This window comes from Ruditapes philippinarum, unplaced genomic scaffold, assembly GCF_026571515.1.
Source record: "Ruditapes philippinarum isolate M1 unplaced genomic scaffold, ASM2657151v2 ctg3980_1_1_1_1, whole genome shotgun sequence".
Lineage (NCBI taxonomy): Eukaryota > Metazoa > Mollusca > Bivalvia > Venerida > Veneridae > Ruditapes > Ruditapes philippinarum.
The window spans coordinates 114,069-142,034 of record NW_026866446.1 but is presented as its reverse complement, the minus strand read 5'-3'; the positions used below and the strand labels follow the sequence as shown (position 1 = coordinate 142,034).

At 32.8% G+C, this 27,966-nt stretch overlaps 1 protein-coding gene and 1 long non-coding RNA gene across 2 annotated transcripts; one reads left to right on the top strand and one right to left on the bottom strand.

Annotated features, from left to right (window-relative positions):
- LOC132732505 (origin recognition complex subunit 5-like) lies at positions 1-27,946 on the bottom strand (the record flags this gene model as incomplete). Its single annotated transcript, XM_060718946.1, has 9 exons — positions 27,888-27,946; positions 9,903-9,988; positions 8,259-8,351; positions 7,920-8,114; positions 6,614-6,688; positions 4,947-5,058; positions 1,556-1,686; positions 985-1,033; positions 1-181 (listed from the first exon to the last, which is right to left on the bottom strand). Coding segments are annotated over exons 2-9 (896 nt in total), but the record flags the coding sequence as incomplete, so codon positions are not given.
- Positions 20,007-21,728, top strand: LOC132732506 (uncharacterized). The gene is made up of 3 exons (XR_009626059.1): positions 20,007-20,181; positions 20,420-20,606; positions 20,761-21,728. It is a non-coding gene; the product is annotated as an uncharacterized LOC132732506 (long non-coding RNA).
- Positions 27,947-27,966: the final 20 nt, after the last annotated feature.

Genomic DNA, 27,966 nt, shown 5'->3' with positions numbered 1-27,966 from the left:
ATGTTTATTTCTGGATCAATGTTTAACATACCTTGTAATGAAGCATTTTCTGAAGTCTCTAACTGATACTGGTAGTTTTCCCATTGACAACTAGAAACTTCTCTCAGGTATAACGTTGACATTGCTTTCTTTAAATGTGGTTCTATATTTTTCCATAACTTCTTTGTATCAGTAATGGAAACTATAAAGAAAAGGGAGAAAACAAATATACAATACAAAACTTATTCCCCTAGCTTTCTTTGTATCATTGAATCTAAAAACAAGAGAGTCATCATGTTATTTCAGTGCCATAAGATTTCATCAAAATATTTATATTATGATTAAATCTAAATTGGCTGGAAAATGATATTCTTTTCTTGCAATATGCTGTATGTAGTATATATTTTAATCAGAATTACCTCCACTTAGTCTAATAATATTGTTAGTGTAAATATAGACAGATCAACAATGAAGAGAATTCACATAAATCTTAAATAGTACAAATGTATCACTTCTGAACCTTGTATAATCTCAGTTATAGCATATACTTTCACAACGACTGATAAAACATTATGTATCAAAATGTCATACTTATATATTATGAAAACCAAAAAGTAATTTGTATATTTTTTGTGCAAATTTATTGATGTAAAAAGGATTTTCTTTTGACTGTCTGAAAATAAAATGTTTTGTTCTTGTTTGTTTGATTGGCTTTTGCATCACACTGACACAGTATAGGTCATATGACAACGCTCCAGATTACTGGTGGAGGAAGACCTCATGTTCCCTTCTCTGCATTGTTCAGGCACGGACTGGCACTGGAATAGAACCACCGGCGTTCCATAGGCTAGCAGGATAGCTTCCTCACATGAAAGAATCTAAAGTACCTGTTGGGATTTGAACCCACAGCAGTAAGGGGTAAGTGGTTGAAACCAACAACCTTAACCACTCGGTCAAGGACGCCCTATGTTTGGTTCTAAAAAGTTCAAAACATTGTAAAATTACCTTCTCCTTTCTTTATTGGCTGTGTATAATGTTTGAAATTCAGTAACACCTACAGTAAGAGAATGCACCAAATAATGTTTGCATCATGGTCATAATATACAGGCACTGTTCAATATAGCATAATAAGTAAAGGACCATCAAACAAGCATCAAAATCTGCCTAGCAAATCAGATTTTGTTTTAAATCTTACATATATTTTAAGTTTTTGTGGCAATCTTGCAGGTCTGAGCAATTCAGAACAATCTTAAAGTTTTTCTTAATATTTTCAGATCTGGTGACAACAAAAAATACTTTCTAAATTTTGTAATAGACTATCTAATGATCTTTCTTGCAGTGTTTCATCAAAATTAAAATATCTAGCAGAAATAATCTATGTTTTCATTACATATGAAATTGTGAAATCTGTGAAATTAGAAAATACAATCAATTATTACTAAACACTTAAAGTAATTAAATCACATTTAAAGATAATAACTTCAAACAAAATTTTCAGTTTCTTTTGTGATACAACTTAAACAAGCATTTATAACCTCAAACTTATTCTACTTATAAATTTAATAAATATACATACCAGATGTTTAAGTTCTTTCAAATTTGTACAGGCATAATGGAAGATACTGAGGACAAGATTGACATACATGTTGTAGAAACCAATAGGGTAATCTTCCGGACAATCAAGGCATAAAATCTCTACAAGCTCCTCTGAAATAGATCAAATAATAATTCAAGGACTTTCATAATGGTTACAAAAAATACTTTAAACAGTGTTGTGATTGCCTTACGATTCAATGCTAGAAAAGGTCATATATTCATCAACACAGAAGTAGGTCATTCAGTCACAGTGGTAATGGCCATTTTTATTTGTTTGGTCGTCAGACCAAACAAATAATGGTAGCGAAATTTCAGACTCTAATGCTGTTAATTGCAAGTGCCGAAAGTAGTCCACTTTTTTGAAGCGGTTACTTCCCTTTATATGTAAACTAACGCCGAAAAATTCAAGGGAGATCACTGCGTAAAGATGGTAAAATGATAGGCGCATTAATGTTCAAGCAAAATAATTCCCGAATGGTCGAAGATTTCTAATATTGTTTTATTCTTTATAGATATACATGCTTATAGTAAGCTCCATGATTATTTACATCTGTGTTAAACAACAGTTAGCGCCGTTACAAACCCTAATCTAGAATAATATAGTTTTCTTCAGGCTGTTAACATATAAATTCACGGTGGCCGAGGGGTTTGCGCGCTCGCTTAGGAAGCGAGAGGTCTGGAGTTCAAATCCCAGTAAAGGCAACTCATTTTTTTTTTCAAATTGTTTAACCCATTACTTCATGAGCATTTTGTGAAAAATGGCTGTTTTCATTGAAAAGTCTCCCGTTACAAGTTCAAATTGCTATAATACTATAAAAACTGCTTCAACACTAATCAAACTTGGCACAAATGTTGACTGGACCATTGCCGTTGCAACAACATGCTCAGGCTTAAATTTTCTGTTACCATGGCAATGAGGGGACATCTCAAAATTGCCAAAAATCACTATTTTGCGTTGATTTTTTCCATCATAATTGATTTCAAAGTGCTGCAACTTCTCAATGGATTGAGATAGAGTCAAATGCTTTTCAGCGTTGGTTACACGTTACCTTATGATCAATCTGAGGTCATTTATAGCCTCTCACAAGTCCAAAATTTTCATGGCGATGAGAATGACTCCGCCCCCCTTCAAACCCCCCAAACAGAAGGGGGCACATCCCCCTTCTGGCAACCCCCTGATGTATCTTTTGGTTGGGGGGCCGCGCCGAAAAACTGGTCACTTTTTTTAACAACATTTTTCAAACAAAAACAAGTGTTGGGGGCCTAAATAAGGCATTTTTTCACCATTTGAGACACCAAAAAAAGGGGGGGTGAAAAAGGCGTTAAAAGGCGTGTATATGAAGTAATGGGTTAACAGAAAATGATGAAAATACTTGAAATTACCCTAAATCGCGTTTTTCCATGTTTAAACATGGCCTGTCATATAAATTTGAAGAAAAATTGTTGTTTTGTAGATTTTTTTATTTTTTTCATTAACCCATTACTTCATGAGCATTTTGTGTAAAATGGCTGTTTTCATTGAAAAGTCTCCCGTTACAAGTTCAAATTGCTATAAAACTATAAAAACTGCTTCAATACTAATCAAACTTGGCACAAATGTTGACTGGACCATTGGCGTTGCAACAACATGCTCAGGCTTAAATTTTTTGTTACCGTGGCAACGAGGGGACATCTCAAATTGCCAAAAATCACTATTTGTCCATCAAATTTGATTTCAAAGTGCTGCAACTTCTCAATGGATTGAGATAGAGTCAAATGCTTTTTAGCGTTGGTTACACGTTACCTTTTAATCGATCTGGGGTCATTCTTAGCCTCTCACAAGTCCAAAATTTTCATGGCGATGAGAATGACTCCGCCCCCCTTCAAACCCCCAAACAGAAGGGGGCACATCCCCCTTCTGGCAACCCCCTGATGTATCTTTTGGTTGGGGGCCGCGCCGAAAAACTGGTCACTTTTTTAAACAACATTTCTCAAACAAAAACAAACAAGTGTTGGGGGCCATTTGAGACAACAAAAAGGGGTGGGGTGAAAAAGGCGTGTATATCGCGTAATGGGTTAACAGAAAATGATGAAAATACTTGGAATTACCCAAAATCGCGTTTTCCATGTTTAAACATGGCCTGTCATATAAATTTGAAGAAATATTGTTGTTTTGTAGATTTTTTGATTAATTTCATTAACCAATTACTTCATGAGCATTTTGTAAAAAATGGCTGTTTTCATTGAAAAGTCTCCCGTTACAAGTTCAAATTGCTATAATACTATAAAAACTGCTTCAACACTAATCAAACTTGGCACAAATGTTGACTGGACCATTGCCGTTGCAACAACATGCTCAGGCTTAAAATTTCAGTTACCATGGCAACGAGGGGACATCTCAAAATTGCCAAAAATCACTATTTTGCGTTGATTTTTTCCATCATAATTGATTTCAAAGTGCTGCAACTTCTCAATGGATTGAGATAGAGTCAAATGCTTTCCAGCGTTGGTTACACGTTACCTTATGATCAATCTGAGGTCATTTATAGCCTCTCACAAGTCCAAAATTTTCATGGCGATGAGAATGACTCCGCCCCCCTTCAAACCCCCCAAACAGAAGGGGGCACATCCCCCTTCTGGCAACCCCCTGATGTATCTTTTGGTTGGGGGGCCGCGCCGAAAAACTGGTCACTTTTTTTAACAACATTTCTCAAACAAAAACAAGTGTTGGGGGCCTAAATAAGGCATTTTTTCACCATTTGAGACAACAAAAAGGGGGGGGGGGGTGAAAAAGGCGTTAAAAGGCGTGTATATGAAGTAATGGGTTAAGTCAAATAAACATTGAATTGAATATCAGTATTTAAATTAGTCTTATAGCCAATTTACTACAATTAAAACGCTGGAAAGCACTGGTGGCACTTTACAAAAACAAATTGGTTTATAATTTCACAACCTTCACCTTTCTGACATTCTGAGACCCAAACAAATTCAGCGCCTTCTGTGCTTTGATTCTAAACTGGGATACTATACTGTTTTGATTTGAGGCCAACAATATACTAAGAAAATACTTAGATATTTGTCCATTTTCCTCTTCCTAATCATTCTGAGTAAATTTAAACAACAATTGCCCTATGGAATATTTTAACATAGATTACCTAAAATACCATATTCAGAGAAAGAATCCAAAGTCTTCTGTGGTAATTAAATGGAGACACATTCAGTTGTGAAGTTTTTATGACCTAAATCTTTAACATTAATGTCTTTCAAAGCTTGAGGTTTGTAAATGAAAATGTTCTTCATTTATCATGATTAAAAATATCACTGATCTGATAAGCAGTCACATTTTCTTGTACGGAGGCAAGCATTGATGATTAAACTAAGTTGTTACAAACCTTTACTATAATCAGGAAAGTTTATCACAAATGGCTCACAAAATCCAGTACCAAATCTGTACTTTTCCCAAACAATATCAGATACCATTATCACACATACATTCAAGTCAGCCTGAAAAGAGTATTCTTGCATATCAGATTGTCGTTTACTTTAGTTTTACACATAACGGAAATTTAATCTGGCATAGGGGGGTGCTTGCTGTTCAATGGCACGTTTAGGATGACATAATTTTACCATTATGAATGAAGTTGTAATTGTATATGCTGTTGTAAGAAAATAGTTACGGGTGTAATGACATAAATTTCCATGGAATGAAGGAAAATTGTTTTATTAAGGTAAAGAGTTATTTATATAATAGAAAATGGTAGAATATGCAAAAAAGGTTCAGATCAATATATCCGTCAGTTGGGAACCCACCCAAAGGCAGGTCCTCCCTTGTGACGGATATTCTGATCCGAACCGCAACATATGACAGATATTATTAAGAATATCTATCTATAGTAGAGACTTATAAGCTAAATAAGCACACTGAGCACATACAATATACCTGCTAAACACAATACAGACTCCCTATTGTATAACCCGTATAAGTGGTTTTTTCTGCGGGCTTCAAATTCTGCGTTTTTTCCGAATTTTGGCATGTTTTTATTTCTGCGGACTTTATTTCTGCGGCACAGTCTTTGGACAAAACGTGATTTAAATTCTGTGGCTCATCTTATCAAAGTCTTAGTCACATTACTCTACCTATTTTATTTGCATGTACACATTCGTATTAAAATTTTGTTTATCATCGTAAAACTATATAGTAATTACAAACAATTATATTTGTTTGCTTGCAAACAAATATAATGTGCAACAATAGACAGCATGCATCTTTTGATCAGCCTGACATGACGTGTGAAAAATATACCCCGGTAGTATCTTTAATTTAATAAAATTGATAGAAGTTTATCGTAAATCAGACAACAATTAATGTATATGCCAATTATTTAGCAGTATAAGGGTTAAAATGGTTTTAATGATTTAGTGGTTAACAACCTTTTTAGCATACAGGCAAACACTATGATGTTTAAATATCTTTATTCATAAATTGGCATAATTAACAATAGGTACATCCTTACAAGCACATATTACATACTTAACCGAAAGCAATTTTATATAACTCGATGACCCGTTATAATCCGTTAGTCGATATTACTTTAGAGGAAACAGGTCATAATGTAGGACACATATCCTTACAAAATAAACATGGAGAAATATTCTGCGGTTTTTATTTCTGCGGTACTGAAACTGACCGCAGAAAATGCAGAAATAAAGTCACCGCAGAAAAAACCACTTATACGGTACCCTATTTGCACATTAAGAGCAAACCACTGGCAATTCATGTGCCTGCATGGATAATAATGTGCTAATTAGCTGATTTTGTGCCTATTTATTTCTAATTATGTGCCTACTTGGCTAGTCCTGTGCCTAGACGGCTATCATGTCCCTAATTGTCTATGTTGTCTGCCTATCTGGCTTATCATGTGTTTAATCATGTCTTTACTTGGTTAACCATTTTACATAAATTAAAAACAGTATTAATTCCAACATAACAATCATTAAATAAATTCTACTTGAGCTTTTTTCTACTTCTAACCTGCCGTATTTAGAATGTAGAACCTACCAATTCTTGCAGTTTCAGAAATGTTGGCAGAATATTTGGTTCCATGTCTCGAAGAAACTCTGCTTTGTCAAACACCTGTAAAAATAATGATTTTTGATTATCATTTTCATTTTTTAATATAATTATCTCTGGTAAAATGTTCAAACTCAGTTTAATGCTGCTATACAAATTATTCCATTTATATTCAAAATTATCAATAAAGTAAAACTATGGTTAAACAAAAGCAACTTAATGGAAGGTTATGCAATAAACATTTCTTTAGCATCAGTGAACCCAATTGACCTTACTCAAAAGAATTACAGGTAGTGCTAAGATAAAGTTGTTCTAACTCATTGTTTCTATTTCTAACTCCTTTTTTAGCTCAAATTTATTGCCTGTTTTTCAAGAAGCTATGATACAGATTGTCTGAAACAGGCTGAATGGCACGTCTTGAAAATGCATACCAGGAAAAAACCTTGATTCATCAGTGTGTCTCATTTATTTATTTGTTTTTGTTTTAAATACCGATTTTAAGACATCATTTTGGTCATATCTTGGCAGGTGATCCACCTAACCAGCTTTCCTGGATAACTAACCAGTAATTACCAATTTCTTGGCAAGTGATCAACATGATTTCTAAAGCAGCAACGACAGACAAATAACCATTATATTCACTGTTGAAGATCAATTGTAACATGGAAATGAGCAGCATCATGACAAAACCAACGTAATGGGTTTGCAACCAGCATGGATCCTGACCAGCCTGCGCATTCCCGCAGTCTCATCAGGATCCATGCTGTTTGCCATGCTGTTCGTTTCTCTGCTTGTTATAGGGTTTGTAAGCGAACAGCATGGATCCTGATCAGACTGTGCGGATGCGCAGGCTGGTCTGGATCCATGCTGGTAGCAAACGTATTACGTTGGTTTTGTCATGGCGGGGCTCAAATGTAGACTTGTTCAAGGATTGAACCAGTGATCCATGAATTTAATCTGATGCTCTTCCTATTGGGGTAAGCCGGCTTGGAAGTTAAGAAGAGTTAAGAAATGTAATTAAAAGAAAATGTTTATAAACCACATTGCATAAATCATATCAAATTTGTCATACTTCTAAACCAGGACCACTTCTTGAAAAATATTATCCATAAAATGGTCTTATGGCCCCAAACACCCCATGTGTAAACATCAGAAATCTTCATACCAGTAATTTAAATCCATAAGAATTAGTACAAAATTATGCTATCAAGTATGGCAGTTTATTAAGGATATGCAAACTGAAAGGTTCTTTAATGCAGAAAAATAAACTTATAAAAAATTTTCAGATACTCACAATATACAATGTTTCAGAATTTAGTCCAGTCACAATTTGCTTGAGATGACGTATAAAATCATTCATATTGTCACATTTGATAAGGTCAGCTGTTGCTGCCATCATATCAAAGTTGCCAGCAATGTAGTTCAAGATATATTCATATAAAAAACGTTCATTGTAACACTCCACACAGTTCACAATAACGTGAGGTAGCTGCAAATACAGAAAACAACAACTAATAATACTAATAATAAAACTTACAATACAACTACTATTACTACTACTAATAATAATAATAAATTAATATGAATAAAGTCTTTATTTAAATCTTAATGTATGTGTTTAAGATTTACATACCTTCATGGTTTTCAGTAGAGTATTAAGAACAAGAGTCTTGCCTGTTGATGTATGGCCATAAATAAACAAGGATGGTACACTCATTTGATGAGGCTGCCAATAAAAATATTACATATATCTGCATGTTTTCATTATAAAAACTAATGTCTCTTGAGTTTTCATAACTAACAACTATTTTTTTTATTTTTTTAGCCTTATTGTTGCATGTAGGCATAAGGTGCCTCTTTGCACAAGTATGCGCATAAGTAGACCCATGACCTTCCATCAGCAACCTGGTGTTTACAACTTCCCCACATGAAAGAAATTGAAGTCATTGACCACAGCAGTGAGTGGCAATGGTTTGATTGAAATTTGCAATTTCAACCACACTCCAAAGTCAAAGTACAAACAACAAATAAAGGATAATATCATATTGAATAAGTTTAAGTTCAATACTGAATTTATTGAATGAGTTGAATAAGATTATATCATGCGAGCCTCTGGCGAGTATGGTGTTATTGTATTCAATGAGTTCAATAAATCCAGTACTGAACTTACAAGAATTATTATTATATGATCTAAATATAGCTGTAATCTCATTGGTCCAAACAGTAGTCAACAGAACTTTTTATAAAATCATATTCACTGGGTGTAGTATCATATTAACTGGCTGAATTGGATTTTCCCAGTCTAAAAATAGATTAAGACTCATATTCAATGACCATACACCGTAGACTGTGTAATTACACGTGTTAATTGAAAAATAATTGTTTCTTTTTGTTCTTTATGGCATATTTCTCGATTAAAATATCATTACTTTACTATTATGCTCAAAGACTACACCGTAATGATGAGTATCAACTTGAATTATTTTTGTATGCGCAGCGTTGCATAGTCGTTGCACGCCTAACACGTGCGTGTTTTTTCCCACGCTTCAACAAGGCAAAATTTGTACATGTATATAAGGTTGTACTTTTTGTGACTCTTTTTATTCCTTATTCATATAATAAAACAATTATTGACTAGTGAGCCATTGAATATGATGTGATATTCACCGGCAGAAAGTCATATTGACCTCGGCTATCGCCTCGGTCAATATGTCATCTGCCTGTGAATATCACATCATATTCAATGGCTCACTAGTCAATAATTGTATAATATTTTATTACTCACATAGCAAAAAAAGCATCATTTTTCACTGACATGCCTTAAGTGTAACACAAACATTTAGCGCGTCTTTACACCATGTTTGTTTAAGGCAAATGATGACACATCAAAATATATGTACGGTTGTGCATTACCATTTTTACGGAGTCACAAAAAGCGGCATGGGTATGTGATTAACACCATTTCTAAATATGATTAAAGGCACCTTAAAAATATGTTAATACAGTTTACATTACTGAAATTGTAGATTAAGGTAAGACAACAGACAGCAAACAACAATATTATGTTATAACAAAAGCGCACTTCAATGCACTGAAGTATGCTACAATTGATCAACAAGGAACAAATTTTTTCTAAAACAGAATCAGGAAAAATCAGATCATAAAGAAAAGACACTTCATTCTAAAGCGAGTTTAAAAGGTTAAATTTTAGTCTAAGAACTTTTAGCTAATGTAAGCTAGGTTATGTCAATCTTAAATTATCTTATTTATACATTACCTTTCCAAATAAATCTTTTAAAACAGCAACCTGTTTCTGCCTACAATGTATAGCTTCCATGTTTTATTTCAAGTCTATAATTACACCTGCAAGAGAAAATATAGAAATTTAGCATACTGAGCTATCAAAGAATGATAATATGAGCCGCATCACGACAAAACCAACATAGTGCATTTGCGACCAGCATGGATCCAGACCAGCCTGCGCATCCGCGCAGTCTGATAAGGATCCATGCTGTTCGCTTTCCACCTCTTTTACAAGTAGAGAAACTGATAGCGAACAGCATGGATCCTGATCAGACTGCGCGGATGTGCAGGCTGGTCTGGATCCATGCTGGTCGCAAACGCACTATGTTGGTTTTGTCGTGACGCTGCTCATATATGTAACTGGAGGAAACATCTGTATTTAATACATCATCTTGTCTTTCTTCCCAGCAAGATTAATCACTTACCATTTAGCTAACATACTGTGACCTTGGCAAAAAATTCTGAACTTGTACATGTACATAAAACCGCAAAAACCATTTGATGTGCTATTTATTGTAGTGTATGTAATTGTGACAAAAAGCTAAAATATCATTTATACAAAAGATGTCATAATTATCCACTGTTTGCCACTATTTATTATTTTATTATGATCCAGAGTTTCTGATCATTCGCGCACTTCGTTTTTCCAGAATAATTATTCAAATTGTAAAAAAATGGCCCAAAATGAAAAGCGTTTAAACACTTTTCATCAAATTGGGCTAAGAAAAGCATAAAAATATGACTTTCAATTAATTTCAAAGTATATTTCTTAACTATCTTTGCATATATTTCTGTTTAAAGTGCCCAGCTCATTTATGAAAGAAATTCAATTTTGTTTTTAGGCTTTTAAACCTCAGTGGAGTCCCTTTAAAATGTTTTTTACTGACAGAACTTTGCCAATAGGCGACATGCAAATTACATTGAGGCTTAAAAATTTTGCCTATTTCTATTTTAATAGATATTATGTCTGAGACGTAAATAAAATTATCAGCAACTCAAAATGGTCTAATGGTCAGAGACCATCAACTTGATACTTTTTTAACCTTTTTCCATACGGATTTCATATTATTAAAAATTTTAAAGGTAGACATCTGAAAATTTGACACAGGTTCTTTTCCTAACTAACAGACTAGTTTGTTTATTTCTGATTTATGTTGGCACTTATATCTGAGGCCAATTTAGTAAGGTATTAAAGTTATCTTAATTGTCCACACTGTAGTATCACGTGTCTGGACAGATATGTACAGGACATTAATTCAATTCGATTAAAGCTTTGGTGTTTTAATTTTTTATTTTTAACATGATATACAATATTTCAGCTGTCAATGCTGAAGTTTTGGATATTCATTTGTTTTCTCTGCAAATGATTATAGCTAGTATAACAGGTCAGGTATTGAACTCTTGACATTAACATTTTCAAAGTCAACGTTCTTGAAATAAACATTAAAATATTACCATTTAGGAAAGTTGAAATAAATAAAATTACTTTATTATTAATTATAGAGCATTGTCTGGTATATTGGGACATCTAAGGCATATTACTTTCATTAGTTACTGTGATTTTAAATATGCGTGTTTCACTATTGATATTGAATACTTAGGATAAACTCTGTATGACTATTGTCTATATGGACCACTAACACAAGCATATGCAAAACAAACGCGATGTACCTTGTTAAACAGAACAATATAAGGGCAGTTTTGGGACATGTCTGACATGTATTTATGGGCAGCAAGAAAGCACATTAATTTAGTATAATCAAAGCACTGAATGTACTGATGGGGATGCTATGAGAGAATGTTTCAGACTTATAGTTTCTTTTCTTTTTGCTTAAAATATGCTACCAAAATAAAAAGATATGCACATTGCGCTATTTATCCTTACTGTTGTGTTCAACCATTCATATATATGGTTAATGAGGTTGACTATTCATTTTGTTAATATTCCAGAACATTTAATTAAGGTCTACATTCGGACTGTTCATCATGCAAATTTTGAAAAACCTAAACTGTCAATAATAAATGACATACCAGCAAGTATGACGACTGTTCATTATCAGATAACAATAACATTTTACAACTGACGGTTCCTTATCAAAATATTCTAGGACTGTTCATCATAAATATTTTATGTCATTTTAATATTATTGAATGATAATAACAACTGCAAGTGATGCAACATTTTTATTGAACATAAAAATTATACACGTTTAGATGTACCATAATTGAGATCAATAAGATACTGTCTTGTGATGAGTATTAATTAACATTCATGCTCTACGGACAGAAGGTTGTCTTCTTCAGAAGCAAATCTCGAATAAAATCACGTTTCAGAAAATTAATCCCATTTCATTACTGACGGCGTCGGATAATATTAAAGCTAAATATTTCTTGAAAAAATACATCTCTGCAAAGCTTATTCAAAACTGAATCAACCTAAGTGAAAATTGATCAGGAAGTTATATCTTCTTTTTTTACCGCCAACACTCAACACTCAACCAACTTATGGTAGTTAATCGATAGATTCTACGTGTATTTTTAAACCTCACTAGCTTGAAATATATACTGCGGAAAATATGTTGTTAACAGGGTGTGCCGTTATTACGTAGGGTTTTCCCTGTCGACCATTTCCCGCAAATAGACGAGAACATCGAAGCCGACAGTGCTATGAATGGTGTTATAAATGGCGTGTTTTGGAAGTGTTTGTTGAAACTTCTCCAAATACCTCCAGAGGCGTGCACGTCGCGGAGAAGGCACACGGAAGGTCATAGTCAAGTCATCATAAGTACCAGAGGTGATTGGTTGACCTGTCGTGACTTACTCTGGAGGTTTGGCGCTAATAGATGCCGTTTTTGTTGTCGTCAGTCAGAAAGTTGATGCCTTGACGGTATTGTCGTCTCCTTTACCACCAAAGAACGAAGAATGGGCTTCCAGGAAGAATCTGCTTGAAAAAGACGTCCCAGATGCTATAATCTCGGACATATGGTTATTCCGGCGCCGAGTATAAATAAACTTAAAACACACACACTTTTGTTGAAAACAAAACAACAACACATTTTCTGTAGTAATTTTTCAAGTGTTGTAAAATGAAAAAGAAATTCCTCTTATGCCGTCCATTATTTTTAGAACACAACCATAAAAGTTCTTTTTTTTATTTTTCAAATAAACATTTATCACTTCAGCGCGAGCAAATATCGGTTTCAAATTAAAGTTTCGTAAGATATGTTAATGACTTCCCGATGCTCGACTGTAAGTAATTTGTATATGTATGCGTTTTTTTTTTTGTTTTTGTTTTTTGTTTTTGTTTTTAATTAAAGCTTCTTATTCTTTAATATTTTTTATGTATCTCATAATCTGTATTGAAAATTTGAATTTTATTACAAATGGACTATCAAATTATGATGTATGCCCTAGAATTGAATAAACTTTCTAATTACACAATACGGGGTCATACTGATCTTTGCGTCTTTCTCTGAAATAATGATTTCCTTGTTTAAACATATTTGACCACATATTTCTGTCAATTACCTGTTCACTTTACTTCCGATTTTGTTGTACGGAAACACATGTTTCTATTTGTGTTTTCTAATCAATTCGAATCTATAATCAGTTTAATGGGAACACCACCGGGTAAACGACTACTAGGTACTTTGGTCATGTTTTTTACCACAAATATTTGAATGTTTCTATTGGGATTAAAATGAGCATAGTTAACTAAACAACTGTTTGTATAAATTCCTGACCTGTCTAATTCTAATTATGAGATTAGTGAATATATAAGACTTTCACTACAAAATATTCCTAAACAAAAGAGCACATGTTTAAATTTATTCCTATACAAATAAAAGATCAGAGTAGGGATCTGTCAATTACCAAAGATACTTTTATGTTAAAAGTTTGATTAATGAATTATGTAAGATGAAAATATAAGTATTGCTTTTTTTATTTTGCTAATGTAAAATGTAATATTGTGCTGGAATTTTGTCGGAGGTCCTTAGGGTTTTGTAGTTAAATAGTTTTTTTTCGGCGATAATGGTTAAAGAATATAATGTTTTTAAACTATATGTTCATCACCATCAGTGAATTTTTAGTTAAATGTATGCAAAATATTTACTAAACAGCTATATGATTTAGCGGTTTATGAGCGTTTTCCGCGTACAGCCTTCTAGGGTGTACTCATAAGTTAGTTTTCCTTAGTTATCACGCAAGCATGATCCATGTCTCTGATGTAAGCGACAGTTTACAATTATTTGTCTTTAAAAAATATTAAGGACTATTAATAGTTTATAACAACAAAAGAACATGCATGATATTGAGAATACGTAGTTGCAACGTTCTAGTTAATGACCCGTCATAAACAGTTGGTCGCTGCGTAGTAATTGGAAAATTGTTATCAAAAATAATAAAGAATATTTGCCACCTAATTAAAGCATTTACTTATAAATTTTCATTTATGCTTTTTGTTAAAAAATTATTGATAAAGTTATTATGTAGAAGGGTTTTCATACCAGAACTATTTATTACAGACGTACGTATGCCTAAACCTGATTACCGCGGCAGTATGACGTCACGGAGTAGTGATTTTGAAAAAATAACAAACAAAAATCAAGAATTTTTCAGAGAATTATTATCTTTACAAATTGCAGATATGAAATTAAAGAATGAAAATATTTTCATATTGTAAATGTCTGTGATGAGTGATGAGTCAGCTTAGAAAAAATCAAGGTACTATTTTTTGACCTGATTACCGCGGCAGTATGACGTCACGGAGTAGTGATTTTGAAAAAATAACAAACAAAAATCAAGAATTTTTCAGAGAATTATTATCTTTACAAATTGCAGATATGAAATTAAAGAATGAAAATATTTTCATATTGTAAATGTCTGTGATGAGTGATGAGTCAGCTTAGAAAAAATCAAGGTACTATTTTTTGACCTGATTACCGCGGCAGTAAGATTTGACAGACAGTTATTAACATTGGGTCGGCATAGCCTCCCCAAAAATAGTTTTGTAACAAAACATAGAGCACTAAATTTAATTTTGCATTCGCCATTGTTCAATTTGATCTAAAATTCCTGTACTGGTCGTGGACCATCAACCTGGTACTTTTTGAACATTTTTCTGTACAGATTTCATAATATTTAACCCAAAGACCTAAAAAATTGACACAGTTCAGCTTGGTTCTTCTCTTAACTAACAAACTAGTTTGTTTATTTCTGAATGTATTGACACTTATATCTGAGAATCGACAAGGACGGTATCAAAATTACCTAAATTGTCTACACTACAGTACCATGTGTCCGGACAGATACATACATGACGTGATTTGATTCAGATAAAAGCTTGGGTGTTTTGATTTTTGATTTTTAACATGATATACAATGTGTCAGCAACAAATGCTGAAGTTTTAAATTGTTTAAAATGTTTACTCTGCAAATGATTATAGCTGGTATATGAGGTCAGGCATTGCTTTCTTGACCCCCCGAATTTCAACGTCAGTACCATCCGGACAGATATGTACATGATGTTAAGAAATTCATTTAAATGCTTGGGTGTTTTAATTTTTTATTTTTAACATGATTAACAATATTTCAGCAGCAAATGCTGGCGTTTTGGATATTCTATTGTTTACTCTGCAAATGATTATAGCTGGTATATGAGGTCAGGTATTGCACTTATAACGCCCAAATTTTCAACATCAACATTCTTGAAGTAGACATTAAAATATTTCCGTAGAAATAAATTTAATTACTTAATTAAGGAGTCAGATTCCCTTTTGCTTTGAAGTTTTTCACGCTTAAGGTCTCTCAATTTGTTTTATCCTCATTTTCTCTGTCCTTTCTTTAAAAAAAGATGTTTTTTTTACAAAACCATTTTTAATGTACAAACACAACTTCACTGAGATAATGATGCATTTCTTATATACTATTAATATGGTTCCAATATGTTTTGGAACACATAATGTGTTGTTTGTTATTATTATATATCTTAAAAAGATTTATGAATTTAAGTACTGACTAAATTTTCTAAACGTTATTATAAAACAGTGGCATGATCCTCTGAAATTTCACAACATGCAAACATAATATCATTCTCTTGAATGTGCAGGCCCTCGGTAGACACCAAAAGACAATGTATATATATTTGTGATGAAACACGAAATGAAACCTTTAAAATGGAAAAGTGAATAGTGAATAATTTTTTTAACTGACTTCCCAGTTCAATATATTAGGCTCTGCTTAATTTCATATAAGAATAATACTTCTAGGAGTTAAAATGAGGTATGGTCCACTAAAGCTATTGATTCTCATATATCCGACAGCGTTCTTGAAGAACATATGCATTTATCACTATTTATCAGTGTTTAGTGCTTGCCAATTTTTTTAAGCCAATCCAATTTTTTTAAGCCAATCACTGACGAGGATTTTTCAAATTTTCAGGTTTCAAACCTTAATAGAACAGATTTTATATAAACTGGCATTTTATATAATTATTATAAAATGCAAGTGGGCGGAGCACTAAGCCGGTTAGAGTGCATATTGGATGTTCTTTGTAAATAAGAAAGCTACAGTCGCTTCGCAAGCTCCGCTCCTTTTTAGCTTTCTTATTTACGAAGAACACCCAATATGCACTCTAACCTATACTTAGTGTTGATAAAAATGTGACCGATACATTGATTACCACTGAACAAATGAAAGTAAAACTAAATTTGGCATATTGGGGCTTTTGTTGGTGGTTGTCCGATTTTGGTGGTCCCAAACCAGTAAGTCTTTTTACAAATGAAACTCTTTAGTGAAAAAAATATTCCATGAGAATACCAGAAATAGGGATATCCTGGAGTGACCAGTTTCGACGCCCTTAAGGATTGTTTTGTATGCGTCTATAAAAACCATGTGATTGTATTGTATACAAGAGGGCCATGATGGCCCTGGATCGCTCACCTGACACAACCGCATCCAAGCAATGTCTTAAACAAGCATCATGACCAAGTTTGATGACAACTGAGTCAAACATGTGACCTCTAGTGTGTTATAAAGATTTTTCCATATTTGGGCAATGTGACCTAATTTTTGACCGGGCACGACCCATATTCAAACTTGACCTAGAAATCATCAAAACAACCTCCCTGACCAATTTCCAGGAAATTTGGATCAAAACTGCAGCCACTAAAGTGTTAAAAAGATTTTTCTATTTTCAGCTCCTGTGACCTAGTTTTTGACCGGACACAACCAATCTTAGCACTTGACCCAGAAAACATCAAAACAGCATTCTTGACAAATTTCCAGAATATTTGAATCAAAACTGCAGCCACTAGAGTGTAAACAAGCTTTTTCTATTTTTAGCTCCTGTGACCTAGTTTTTGACCTGAGATGACCCATCTTCGAACTTGACCCAGAAATCATCAAAACAACCTTCCTGACAAATTTCCAGAATATTTGAATCAATAATGCAGCCACTAGAGTGTTAACAAGCTTTTTCTATTTTTAGCTCCTGTGACCTAGTTTTTGACCCGAGATAACCCATCTTCGAACTTGACCTAGAAATCATCAAAACAACCTTCCTGACAAATTTCCAGAATATTTGGATGAAAACTGCAGCCCTTAATGTGTTAACAAGCTTTTCTATTTTTAGCTCCTGTGACCTAGTTTTTGACCGGAGATGACCCATCTTCCAACTTGACCTAGATATCATCAAAACAACCTTCTTGACAAATTTTCCAGAATATTTAGATGAAAACTGCAGCCATTAGAGTGTTAACAAGCTTTTTCTAATTTTAGCTCCTATGACCTAGTTTTTGACCTGATATGACCCATCTTCAAACTTGACCTAGAAATCATCAAAACAACCTTTCTGAAAAATTTCCAGAATGTTTGGATGAAAACTGCAACCATTAGAGTGTTAACAAGCTTTTTCTAGTTTTAGCTCCTGTGACCTAGTTTTTGACCAGAGATGACCCATCTTTGAACTTGACCTAGAAATCATTAAAACAACCTTCCTTACAAATTTCCAGAATATTTTAATCAAAAACTGCAGCCACTAGAGTGTTAACAAGCTTTTTCTATTTTTAGCTCCTGTGACCTAGTTTTTGACCGGAGATAACCCATCTTCAAACTTGACCTAGAAATCATCAAAACAACCTTCCTGACAAATTTCCAAAATATTTGGATGAAAACTGCATCCCCTAGAGTGTTAACAAGCTTTTTCTATTTTTAGCTCCTGTGACCTAGTTTTTGACCGGACATGACCCATCTTCGAACTTGATTTAGATATCATCAAAACAACATTCTTGACAAATTTCCAGAATATTTGGATGAAAACTGCAGCCACTAGAGTGTTAACAAGCTTTTTCTATTTTTAGCTCCTGTGACCTAGTTTTTGACCGGAGATGACCCATTTTCAAACTTGATCTAGAAATCATCAAAACAACTCTCCTGACAAATTTCCAGAATATTTGGATGAAAACTGCAGGCGCTAGAGTGTTAACAAGCTTTTTCTATTTTTAGCTCCTGTGATCTAGTTTTTGACCCGAGATGACCAATCTTCAAACTTGGCCTAGATATCATCAAAACAACCTTCCTGACAAATTTCCAGAATATTTGGATGAAAACTGCAGTGTTAACAAGCTTTTTCTATTTTTAGCTCCTGTGACCTAGATTTTAACCTGAGATAACCCATCTTCGAACTCGATCTGTATTTCATTGAGACAAACATTCTGACAAAGTTTGATGATGATCCAATCAAAACTGTGACTGCTAGACTGTTAACAACCCAATTGTTAGAGTGTAAACAAGCTTTTTCTATTTTTAGCTCCTGTGACCTAGTTTTTAACCGGAGATGACCCATCTTCGAACTTGACCTAGATATTATTAAAACAACCTTCCTGACAAATTTCCAGAATATTTGGATGAAAACTGCAGCCTCTAGAGTGTTAACAAGCTTTTTCTATTTTTAGCTCCTGTGACCTAGTTTTTGACCCGAGATAACCCATCTTCGAACTTGATCTGTATTTTATTGAGACAAACATTCTGACAAAGTTTGATGATGATCCAATCAAAACTGTGACTGCTAGACTGTTAACAACCCATTTGTTAGAGTGTTAACAAGCTTTTTCTATTTTTAGCTCCTGTGACCTAGTTTTTGACCGGAGATGACCCATCTTCGAACTTGACCTAGATATCATTAAAACAACTTTCCTGACAAATTTCCAGAATATTTGGATGAAAACTGCAACCTCTAGAGCGTTAACAAGCTTTTTCTATTTTTAGCTCCTGTGACCTAGTTTTTGACCGGAGATAACCCATCTTCGAACTCGATCTGTATTTCATTGAGACAAACATTCTGACAAAGTTTGATGATGATCCAATCAAAACTGTGACTGCTAGACTGTTAACAACCCAATTGTTGACGACGCACGACGCACGACGACGGACGCCGGACATAGCCCCATCACTATACCTCACCTTGACCACTTCGTGGTCAGGTGAGCTAAAAATGTTTTAACTTTTTAAAAAATCTCTAACCTTTATGAAATGGGTAAATTTAATCTGTTTTCCAGCTATTCCTTTTCATGAACAATCCTATACAGTAAGCTCTATATGATCTTACAGATCCAGGTCTTTTTTCCCTTCTATAACAGGGGCCGATATAAGGAATTAGTAATGATTCGCCACACTAAGGATTCGCCACATAACGATACGCCACAGAGTAATAAGGATTCGCCACAGTTAAATAACGATTCGCCACAGTATGATTATAGATCTGACAATGATTTTTTTTAGTTATCAACAAACGTTTTCCTTTTGTTTTAATAATTTGACAATGACAATAATTTAATAATGTTTCTTAATACAAGTAACTGCATGAACTTAAAGCCCATCGCGGATTTTCAATTTAATAAAGTAACATTATTACAGGAGTACATTTACAAGAAAATAATTATATGTTGATTAATCATAAACATAATTGTCAATTAATATAAGAAGAAGAGAAGAAATAGGCCTTTCTCAAATTATATGCATACTTTACATTCCATCACCAGAGAGAGGCTAACAGGGCATGAATATAAACAAATAATGTCTGACCTGATAAGCCCTAGTGTGTTAAACTTGCTGGGGAAATCTCATTTTTATTCCACTCTGTTATTCCAATTCTAGATATAATTATACCGTTAATTTTCATAAAATACCTAAGGATGTGAGTTTAACAAAGTAAAGGATTTGTGAAAATAAGATGGATGAAAGAACATTTCAAGGTAAATACCATTGTTCTTTTCTTTTTAAACCAAGCTACTTAAGTTGTATTACTACTTACATTAATTACACTCATTTCTCATTGTTTTAAATGTTTCATTTATATATAAACATAACAATATGTTTGTTCATAAATTTCATTTGAAATATCACACTTATAATGATAACATTTAAAAGAATCTTAATCAATACCGTTTTTATACTAAAAAGCAATAACGGTTATTTTATGTACTATTTCAGATCAATAGTTTGCAATAGTTGCTCGTTTTGAAGCATTTCACACAATAAGATTAACAATCATGGACATAAATTCATATATGTCTGAAGAGAACAGAATTATGTACCCTGTAGATGGTTCGACTGGAGTAATAATCAACAGAACAATAAGATGAACACTAAAGAAGAAGATTTCATTACCAGATGAAAGGTATACACAAGACTTAATTTTCATTTTTTACACATAAACAAAGTTCAGCCCCTGTAAAAAAATATATGTGCAATTAAAATATAAATCGATTTAATATTCTAGAAATGACATGATTCTTGTTTCCACTTCTAAATAAAAGGTATATATTTTTCAGGAACTCCACTGGTAACAGTCATGAACACAAATTGACAATTGGTATTAACATCGCCTTTAATTGTAATATCTCTTCATGGCAGTGGCAAGAAACTATCAGTTCAAAGAAGAATTACAGAACACTAAGGAAGAAAACAAACAGTGATATTGAACGTTTGATACAAACAAAATTTCAAATGTTGACAGTTGTATATTTTGTAATGTTATACAGAATTTCCAACAAAATTTACTATATATTCATTACAGTTTTCAAAAGGAAAAACATTAAGAGCGTTTATTATGATGCAAGCAAAACAATCAGCTTGACTGGCGAAATGTTTTAGCATATTTTAAAGGACCATTTGTTCAGTCTTTAGCGCCTTGAATTTAAATAAAAACTTTAAAAGAAATCATCGCATTACTTTGTTTTTTAACATTGTGCTTTGTTACATATATGGTGCAGGGAATATGTCAATTTTTTTATTACATTTAATATTTTGTTCTCTTATTGCATTATATTGTTGAATATGTCTTGGAATGTTAAAAGAAGTGCTAAAACTCGATGCTGCCTTTCCTAATACCCTACAACTGCAAGGTATTGCGCAGGTTTTTTGCGAATGTTCAGTCCCCTATGTACATGGAATATTTGGGGTTGGTAAGTCCAGGCAACATCCTCTGGAAGTGCCGTGTTCCCTAATGATTTGTTATATACCAGCCAGTTGAGGGTTTCAACAATATGACCACATAATCAAGTCGGACCAACTGGACAAGTGCAATAATCTAATGATACTTCAGCTTCGTCTTAATATTTGACTGATATTTGCAATTAAATGATTGTATTTCGTTATATACTAAATATTTTATACTGTAATTAATTAAATAGTTGATAATATATAAGTTTTACGTTCCTTACTTAGCATGAAATGTATTTTTACATTGCTGTAAACAACATCATGTGTTATGATGCTGAAAATCCATTGAAATGTATAGGACGGGGGTGTCATGTTTAAACAAAGATTCAAGATTCAAGATTCTTTATTAAGTAACGTAAACAAGTTATGTTTCTTGTTACATGATACAATTAACATATATACATATTACACATGACAAATACAAAAAAAGACATGAATGATTAAACTCACTGAAAACAAGTAAGCATAATGAGCATATACAAGAGGATGAACTATGTACAATTACAACAATCTGTGAGCGCATGAACATATGATAATTATTTAACATATTTTTACAATACATTTACACCACAGTATCAGATATTTATTGTACAATACCAAATAACGTAGAAATTATTATATTAAATTAATACACATGTAAGTGATTACAGGAAGTAGCCATAATTACTTCTAAGTATAGTTGTTTACAATGTTTTGTCTTATTATAAATGCTTCTCGTATAAATTTACATAGTTTAATTACTACAGAATAGTTTACAGATTGCATAAGTTCTATAAATTTAACAACACTTGGTCTGTAAAAATAAAATTTGTTAATATAACGTTTTCGAATCTGATTGTATGTATTGTTATCTAAATAATATTCAAATTTAAAAGAGTTTTTAAATAATTTATAAGTACATAAACTTAAACTAACAGACAATGTGGCAGTCCATGCCTGAACAAATTGGTCCGTTAGTCTTTGTTTGAATAACAAAGGAAACGTTTTAATATTAATAATATCAGGATTGTTCCATACATATAAAAATCCATTATTTTCTAACAAAGATTTTACTTTAGATACCCAATTTACCTTGCCTCTTTGACAATCATTTAACATTATTTCATACATCTTTTTAACTATAATATTTTCACTGTTTACAATTTTTAGCCAGTATTTTACAATCCTGACATATCTGTTAATGAACAGCGGGTATCTGCATAGCTCTCTATAAATAGTTATAGTGCTAGTACTTTGTTTAACATAGAGTATTGACTTACAGAATTTTAAATGAATTCTCTCAATGTCTTTGCTTTTGCTAAAACCCCATATCTCGCTCGCATAATTTAACACGGAGCCAACAAATGCATCAAATAGTTGACAAAGGGTGCTTGGCTTTAATGACATGCCTTTGGTATTAGCAAGCAGTATATTTAATGCCTTTAAGCCTTTACCAGTCAATGTTTCCTGATTTAGGTTAAAATTTCCGGTATAATTAAAAACTGTGCCAAGGTAATTAAAGTTAGAAACCACTTCTATATGCATATTGTTATAAGTCCATTTTTCATCATGCTTTAAAGGCCCACGTTTTCTAAAAACAACAATTTTACTTTTATCCGGATTAACCTCTAATCCCCAAGTACTGCAATACGTGAATAATAAATCAAGATTCTTTTGTAAGTCAGAAGTATTTTTCCCAAAGATGACCATATCATCTGCAAATGACATAAGTATAAAAGCAACTTCATCAAAACTAATACCAGAGTTTACGTCATCTTGGAGAAATAACTCTAAATCTTCTAAAAATAATGAAAAAAGTAAAGGGGACATTACCTCCCCTTGTTTTAATCCTATTGAACATTCGAAATAATCTGAATATGTTTTACAACCTCTGACATGAACTTTAACCTTAGAGTACATACTTCGTAAAATATTTAATGTTTTGCCTCTGAGTCCAACATTATAAAGCTTAAACCACAGACCATTACGATATACACTATCGAATGCTTTTTTAAAATCGATAAAAGCACATGGCAGTCTTTCATTTTCATTTAAAATTTTACTAACAATAGCATTTAATACAAATATTGCATCAATAGTTGAACGATTCTTACGAAAACCGAACTGGGCATCACTAACAACATTATTATTTTCAACCCAATCGGAAATCCTTTTATTTAAAACCCCTGTAAATATCTTTGAAAAACAACTCACTAAAGTAATACATCTATAATTTTTTACGTCACATGGGTCATTTTTCTTAAATAAAGGAACGATAATACTATTCATCCACTGATCTGGAAATACACCGTTATCCAATATACCGTTAAAAATTTCTACTAAATGTGACATCAGTATATCTGAAGATTCAATAAAATATTCATTTAAAAGCTGATCACCCGCAAAGGATTTACATTTCTTCAAATAACGTATAACGTATTCAATTTCTACAGCCGTTATTGGAGAATCTAGTTCTTCAAAAATACATTCCTCATTTACAAAATTGTGACTGCTACAGAATTGTTCAACATTATCATTGTAAACATCAGGCAAATCATCACTCAATTTAGAAAAGTATTCATAAAATTCCTGAGTACTAATTCCGCTATTTTCATGTGAATATCATTTTGATTTGATTAGGCTGTCTGTAAAATTAACCAGTTTCTAGAGAGTCATCCAGAATTTTTTACTTTTAAATACAAAGTGAATAAAACTTTTTTATTTCAATAGCTAAATTTAGGGGAAGTATGGTACAGAATTCAGCATCCAACTGTTTACATCTATTATCAGTAAATTGCTTAATACACTCTTGACCAACATGTGTTGAGGTTAGCAATAAAATACTGATAACGCAGATAATGTCTATTTAAGTTGCAAAGAGTTAACCTGATATTTATACTGACAAAGAATATTAGAAATTACTTGGAATTATCATAAACTTTAATTGACTTATCAGGTCTTGTATGACCTTCACTGTATATAGTGTAAATTAAACCCTTTGTTGATTTATTCATCTCCAGAAGATCTTTTAATATTAAATATAGTTCTCAACAAGTATGTAGCAAACAGAACATTATCAAGATCTCTGACACTGTAGAAAAATCTTTCGGCCATATATTCTAGTCAAAATATATTGACGCGCCAAAGCTTGATTCTGAGATATTTTTGTTCTGGGGCAGAATCTCGCTTTAGAGAGGCGAGATATTGCCCAGACACGAAAATAGCACAATATCTCGTCGCGCAGTACAATTAGTTGGACTACCATATATTCGTGATATGTTTACATAGAGCAGATACCACAGCTTGCCCTGTTAGCCTCGTTCTGAGAAATCTATGAATATGTATGAGGCAATATTAAGAAGGGTCTATAGTTTATTTCGGTAACTTATACATTTACAGTATCTCGTTACATACAATAACTACAAATATAATAATTCTATGGTCACATGACAAAAGCAAAAAAAGGAACAAAGAACATCACAATATCATTACCATTCATTTATATATATGTCAAATATTTAAAAAAAGATATTGCAAAAACATGTGATCATTACGATAATTGATTAAAGAACGCATATCTAAACCATTTGTCACACCTTTTATTTTAACAAGCCAATCGCCCTAAATTGTAGAAATATTAAATTGACACCGAAATAATCCTTTAATTATCTGACAATGTGAGCAGATTTCAAAACAATGCGGCAATTAAGCTTATGTATGTAAATTTTGTAATACAATATGTTAGTTATATAAATAACTTATCTAAAATGTGTGATGTAATTTTGGTAATAAAATATATTTATTGTCATTTATTCAATTAAAGCTGTTTTCTTTTAATTTTCCAGTTTATATACAGAAAGATGAAAAAAGTATTCGTGATTTGGCGGCCATATTGGATTTTCTGTCTTTTACATACATAACTTCAAACTTGATTTTAACATTAACTGAACGAGTAAACTAACTTTTAAACTCGGTTTACTAAGTTTAATACTTAGTTAAATGCCCTTTGAACCTTATAACTTGCATAATTCTCCGTGGTATAGACTTGTACAGGCTCTGAACATAGGCGGGTGTAATCTCTTGCCAGATCCGAAAAATTTCGTCAAATAATATCTGCTCACTGTTAATGATAACTGTACTGTTTGAAAGTTTCCGTTTAATATATAACCAGATATTTTCAATTATGTTTAAATCAGGTGATTGTGCTGGCCAAAACATGGATTTTATACCGTTTCTGGTCTTATAAAGATTGACACTGCGTGCACGATGAACAGGTGCGTTGTCGTCCTGAAAAGTGTAGGAGTTATCGGGGAAATGACGAGCAATAACTGGCCAAAGATTTTCTTCTAAAATTTCCTCGTATTTTTGAGCATTAATGTTACCACTGACTTTCGCTAGAGTACCAACACCATGCCAAGTGACACACCCCCATATCATCACTTTGATCACCTTCTTGTTATTGGAAGATTTCGGAGTCAATAAATCAGGTCTATACCCTTCGTCACGCTTCCTCCATATCAAAACTCTATTGTCACTGCCTATTACAACTTGACTTTCATCAGAAAATATCACACGATCCCATTCACCTACTACTTTAGACCTTCTTTTCTCTCTACACCAAGAAAGGCGCTTTGCTCTATTCACCTTTGACACAATAACTCTTTTCTTACTCACTCTTTTAGAAAATCCATGTTTATGTAAATGATTTTGAACAGTTCTCTTACAAACTGGCGCTGCTCTCCCCTCATTAAATTTACTCGTTATGTCTGCTAATGAAGCCCGACGATTGCACTTCACAGTCCTTTCAAGATGGCGATAATCTCTGTCTGTCACTGATCGAGGTCGGCCTGATCTTTGTAAATTTTCCACTGATCCTGATGATTTGAATTTTTTTAAAACAGATGATATGGAACTGTGAGGTTTCTGAAGAGTTCTCGAAATTTCCGCTATTGACATTCCATAATTATACATACAAACAGCAATATTTTTTACATCAATGGTCAATTCTGAACCTTTTCTACCCATTTCAAAATAAGCGCAGAAGTAAACATTCAGTGACGTTTTTCTAGCATAATTTTACGTCAGCATGTTTTTCCAATAATTTATCTATAAATAGACTACACAATAAACAACCAAGGTCATTTAAAATCGTTATGGTGCAAGGGAAAGTAATCTCTCGGTAATAACGTTATGACGTTATCTCCCATATTAACGAATACTTTTTTCATCTTTCTGTAAATAACGAAGTTTAACTTATCTACAATGTGTAATGTAATTTTGGTAATAAAATATTCATGTGTCTTTATTCAATAAAAGCTGTTTTCATATAATTTTCCAGTTTTTATGAATAACCAGGTACGTATGTTAATATACTTACCTGGAATAACGAAGTTTTTCTCATCTACAATGTGTGATGTAATTTTGGTAATAAAATATTTATTTTCATGTGTTTTTATTCTATAAAAGTTGTTAGTATATTTTTCCAGTTTATATCAATAACGAAGTTATAAAATGTGTTATGTAATTTTGTTAATAAAATATCTGGTTTTCGTGTGTTTTATTATTCAATAAAAGCTTTATTCAGTGTAATTTATTTATGTAATTAACAAATGAAATATAAATTATAAAAAAGTTTTCCGTCAACAATTTGAAAACAGGTGTGAACAAGTTTGTATTTGAACATGTGGCGAATCGTTATTTAACTGTGGCGAGTCGTTATAACTCTGTGTCGAATTGTTATGTGGCGAATCGTTAGTGTGGCGAATCGTTACATTACCGATATAAGGCCCCTTCACAATTCAAAATTGCACTTTTTTTTCACAAATAGGCAGAAAAAAAATCACAATTTCAAGAGAGATTTCACAAAATATTGGGACTTTGTCTTCGAAATACATTGTTTACCTTCTGGTTAAACTTGATTTCCCAATTGCAATAACACATAAATAGTTTTAATCAAGATATATAGTTTTTGGGCATGTTAACCGGGTTAATGTACTGACTTGAAGCAGATTTTACCCAGGTCAGAAATTAAAATCAACCATTTTCCAGTTTCAAAATGTTGCGAAATGCCAAGTTATATGTCATTCGTTTTTCTTCACAATTTTATGACATATGGCGCTTTTTTCACAAAATGAACAGGCCCAGGCCCCTTCACAATTTTGACAAAAAAATGCCCTGAGATCATCTGTTACAACTAGAACTGGACCGTTTCTTTGTCGAAATTACAGTTTTATTCACTTTTTTAATTGAAATAATTATGAATTTGTTATAAGACTTTGAAGTCTTATCATACTTTGGAATATGTAATGGGACGAAAATTTTGGGAACAAAATCACTCGTTTTTCGCGGAATATTTCAGATTTATTGAATCTTCTTTCGACGCCATTTCATTTGACTGTGATTACGCGTAGTGTTCATTTTTTGTTTTACCGTATTTTTATCAGACAAGTTATCAAGAAATCATGTGGATGTTGCTTACTTTCCAATATTTATTTTTGTACCCACCGCCTTTCCCATCCGTTTTTAGAAGTGCGCAGGGGACCAGTCTACTTTTGGGA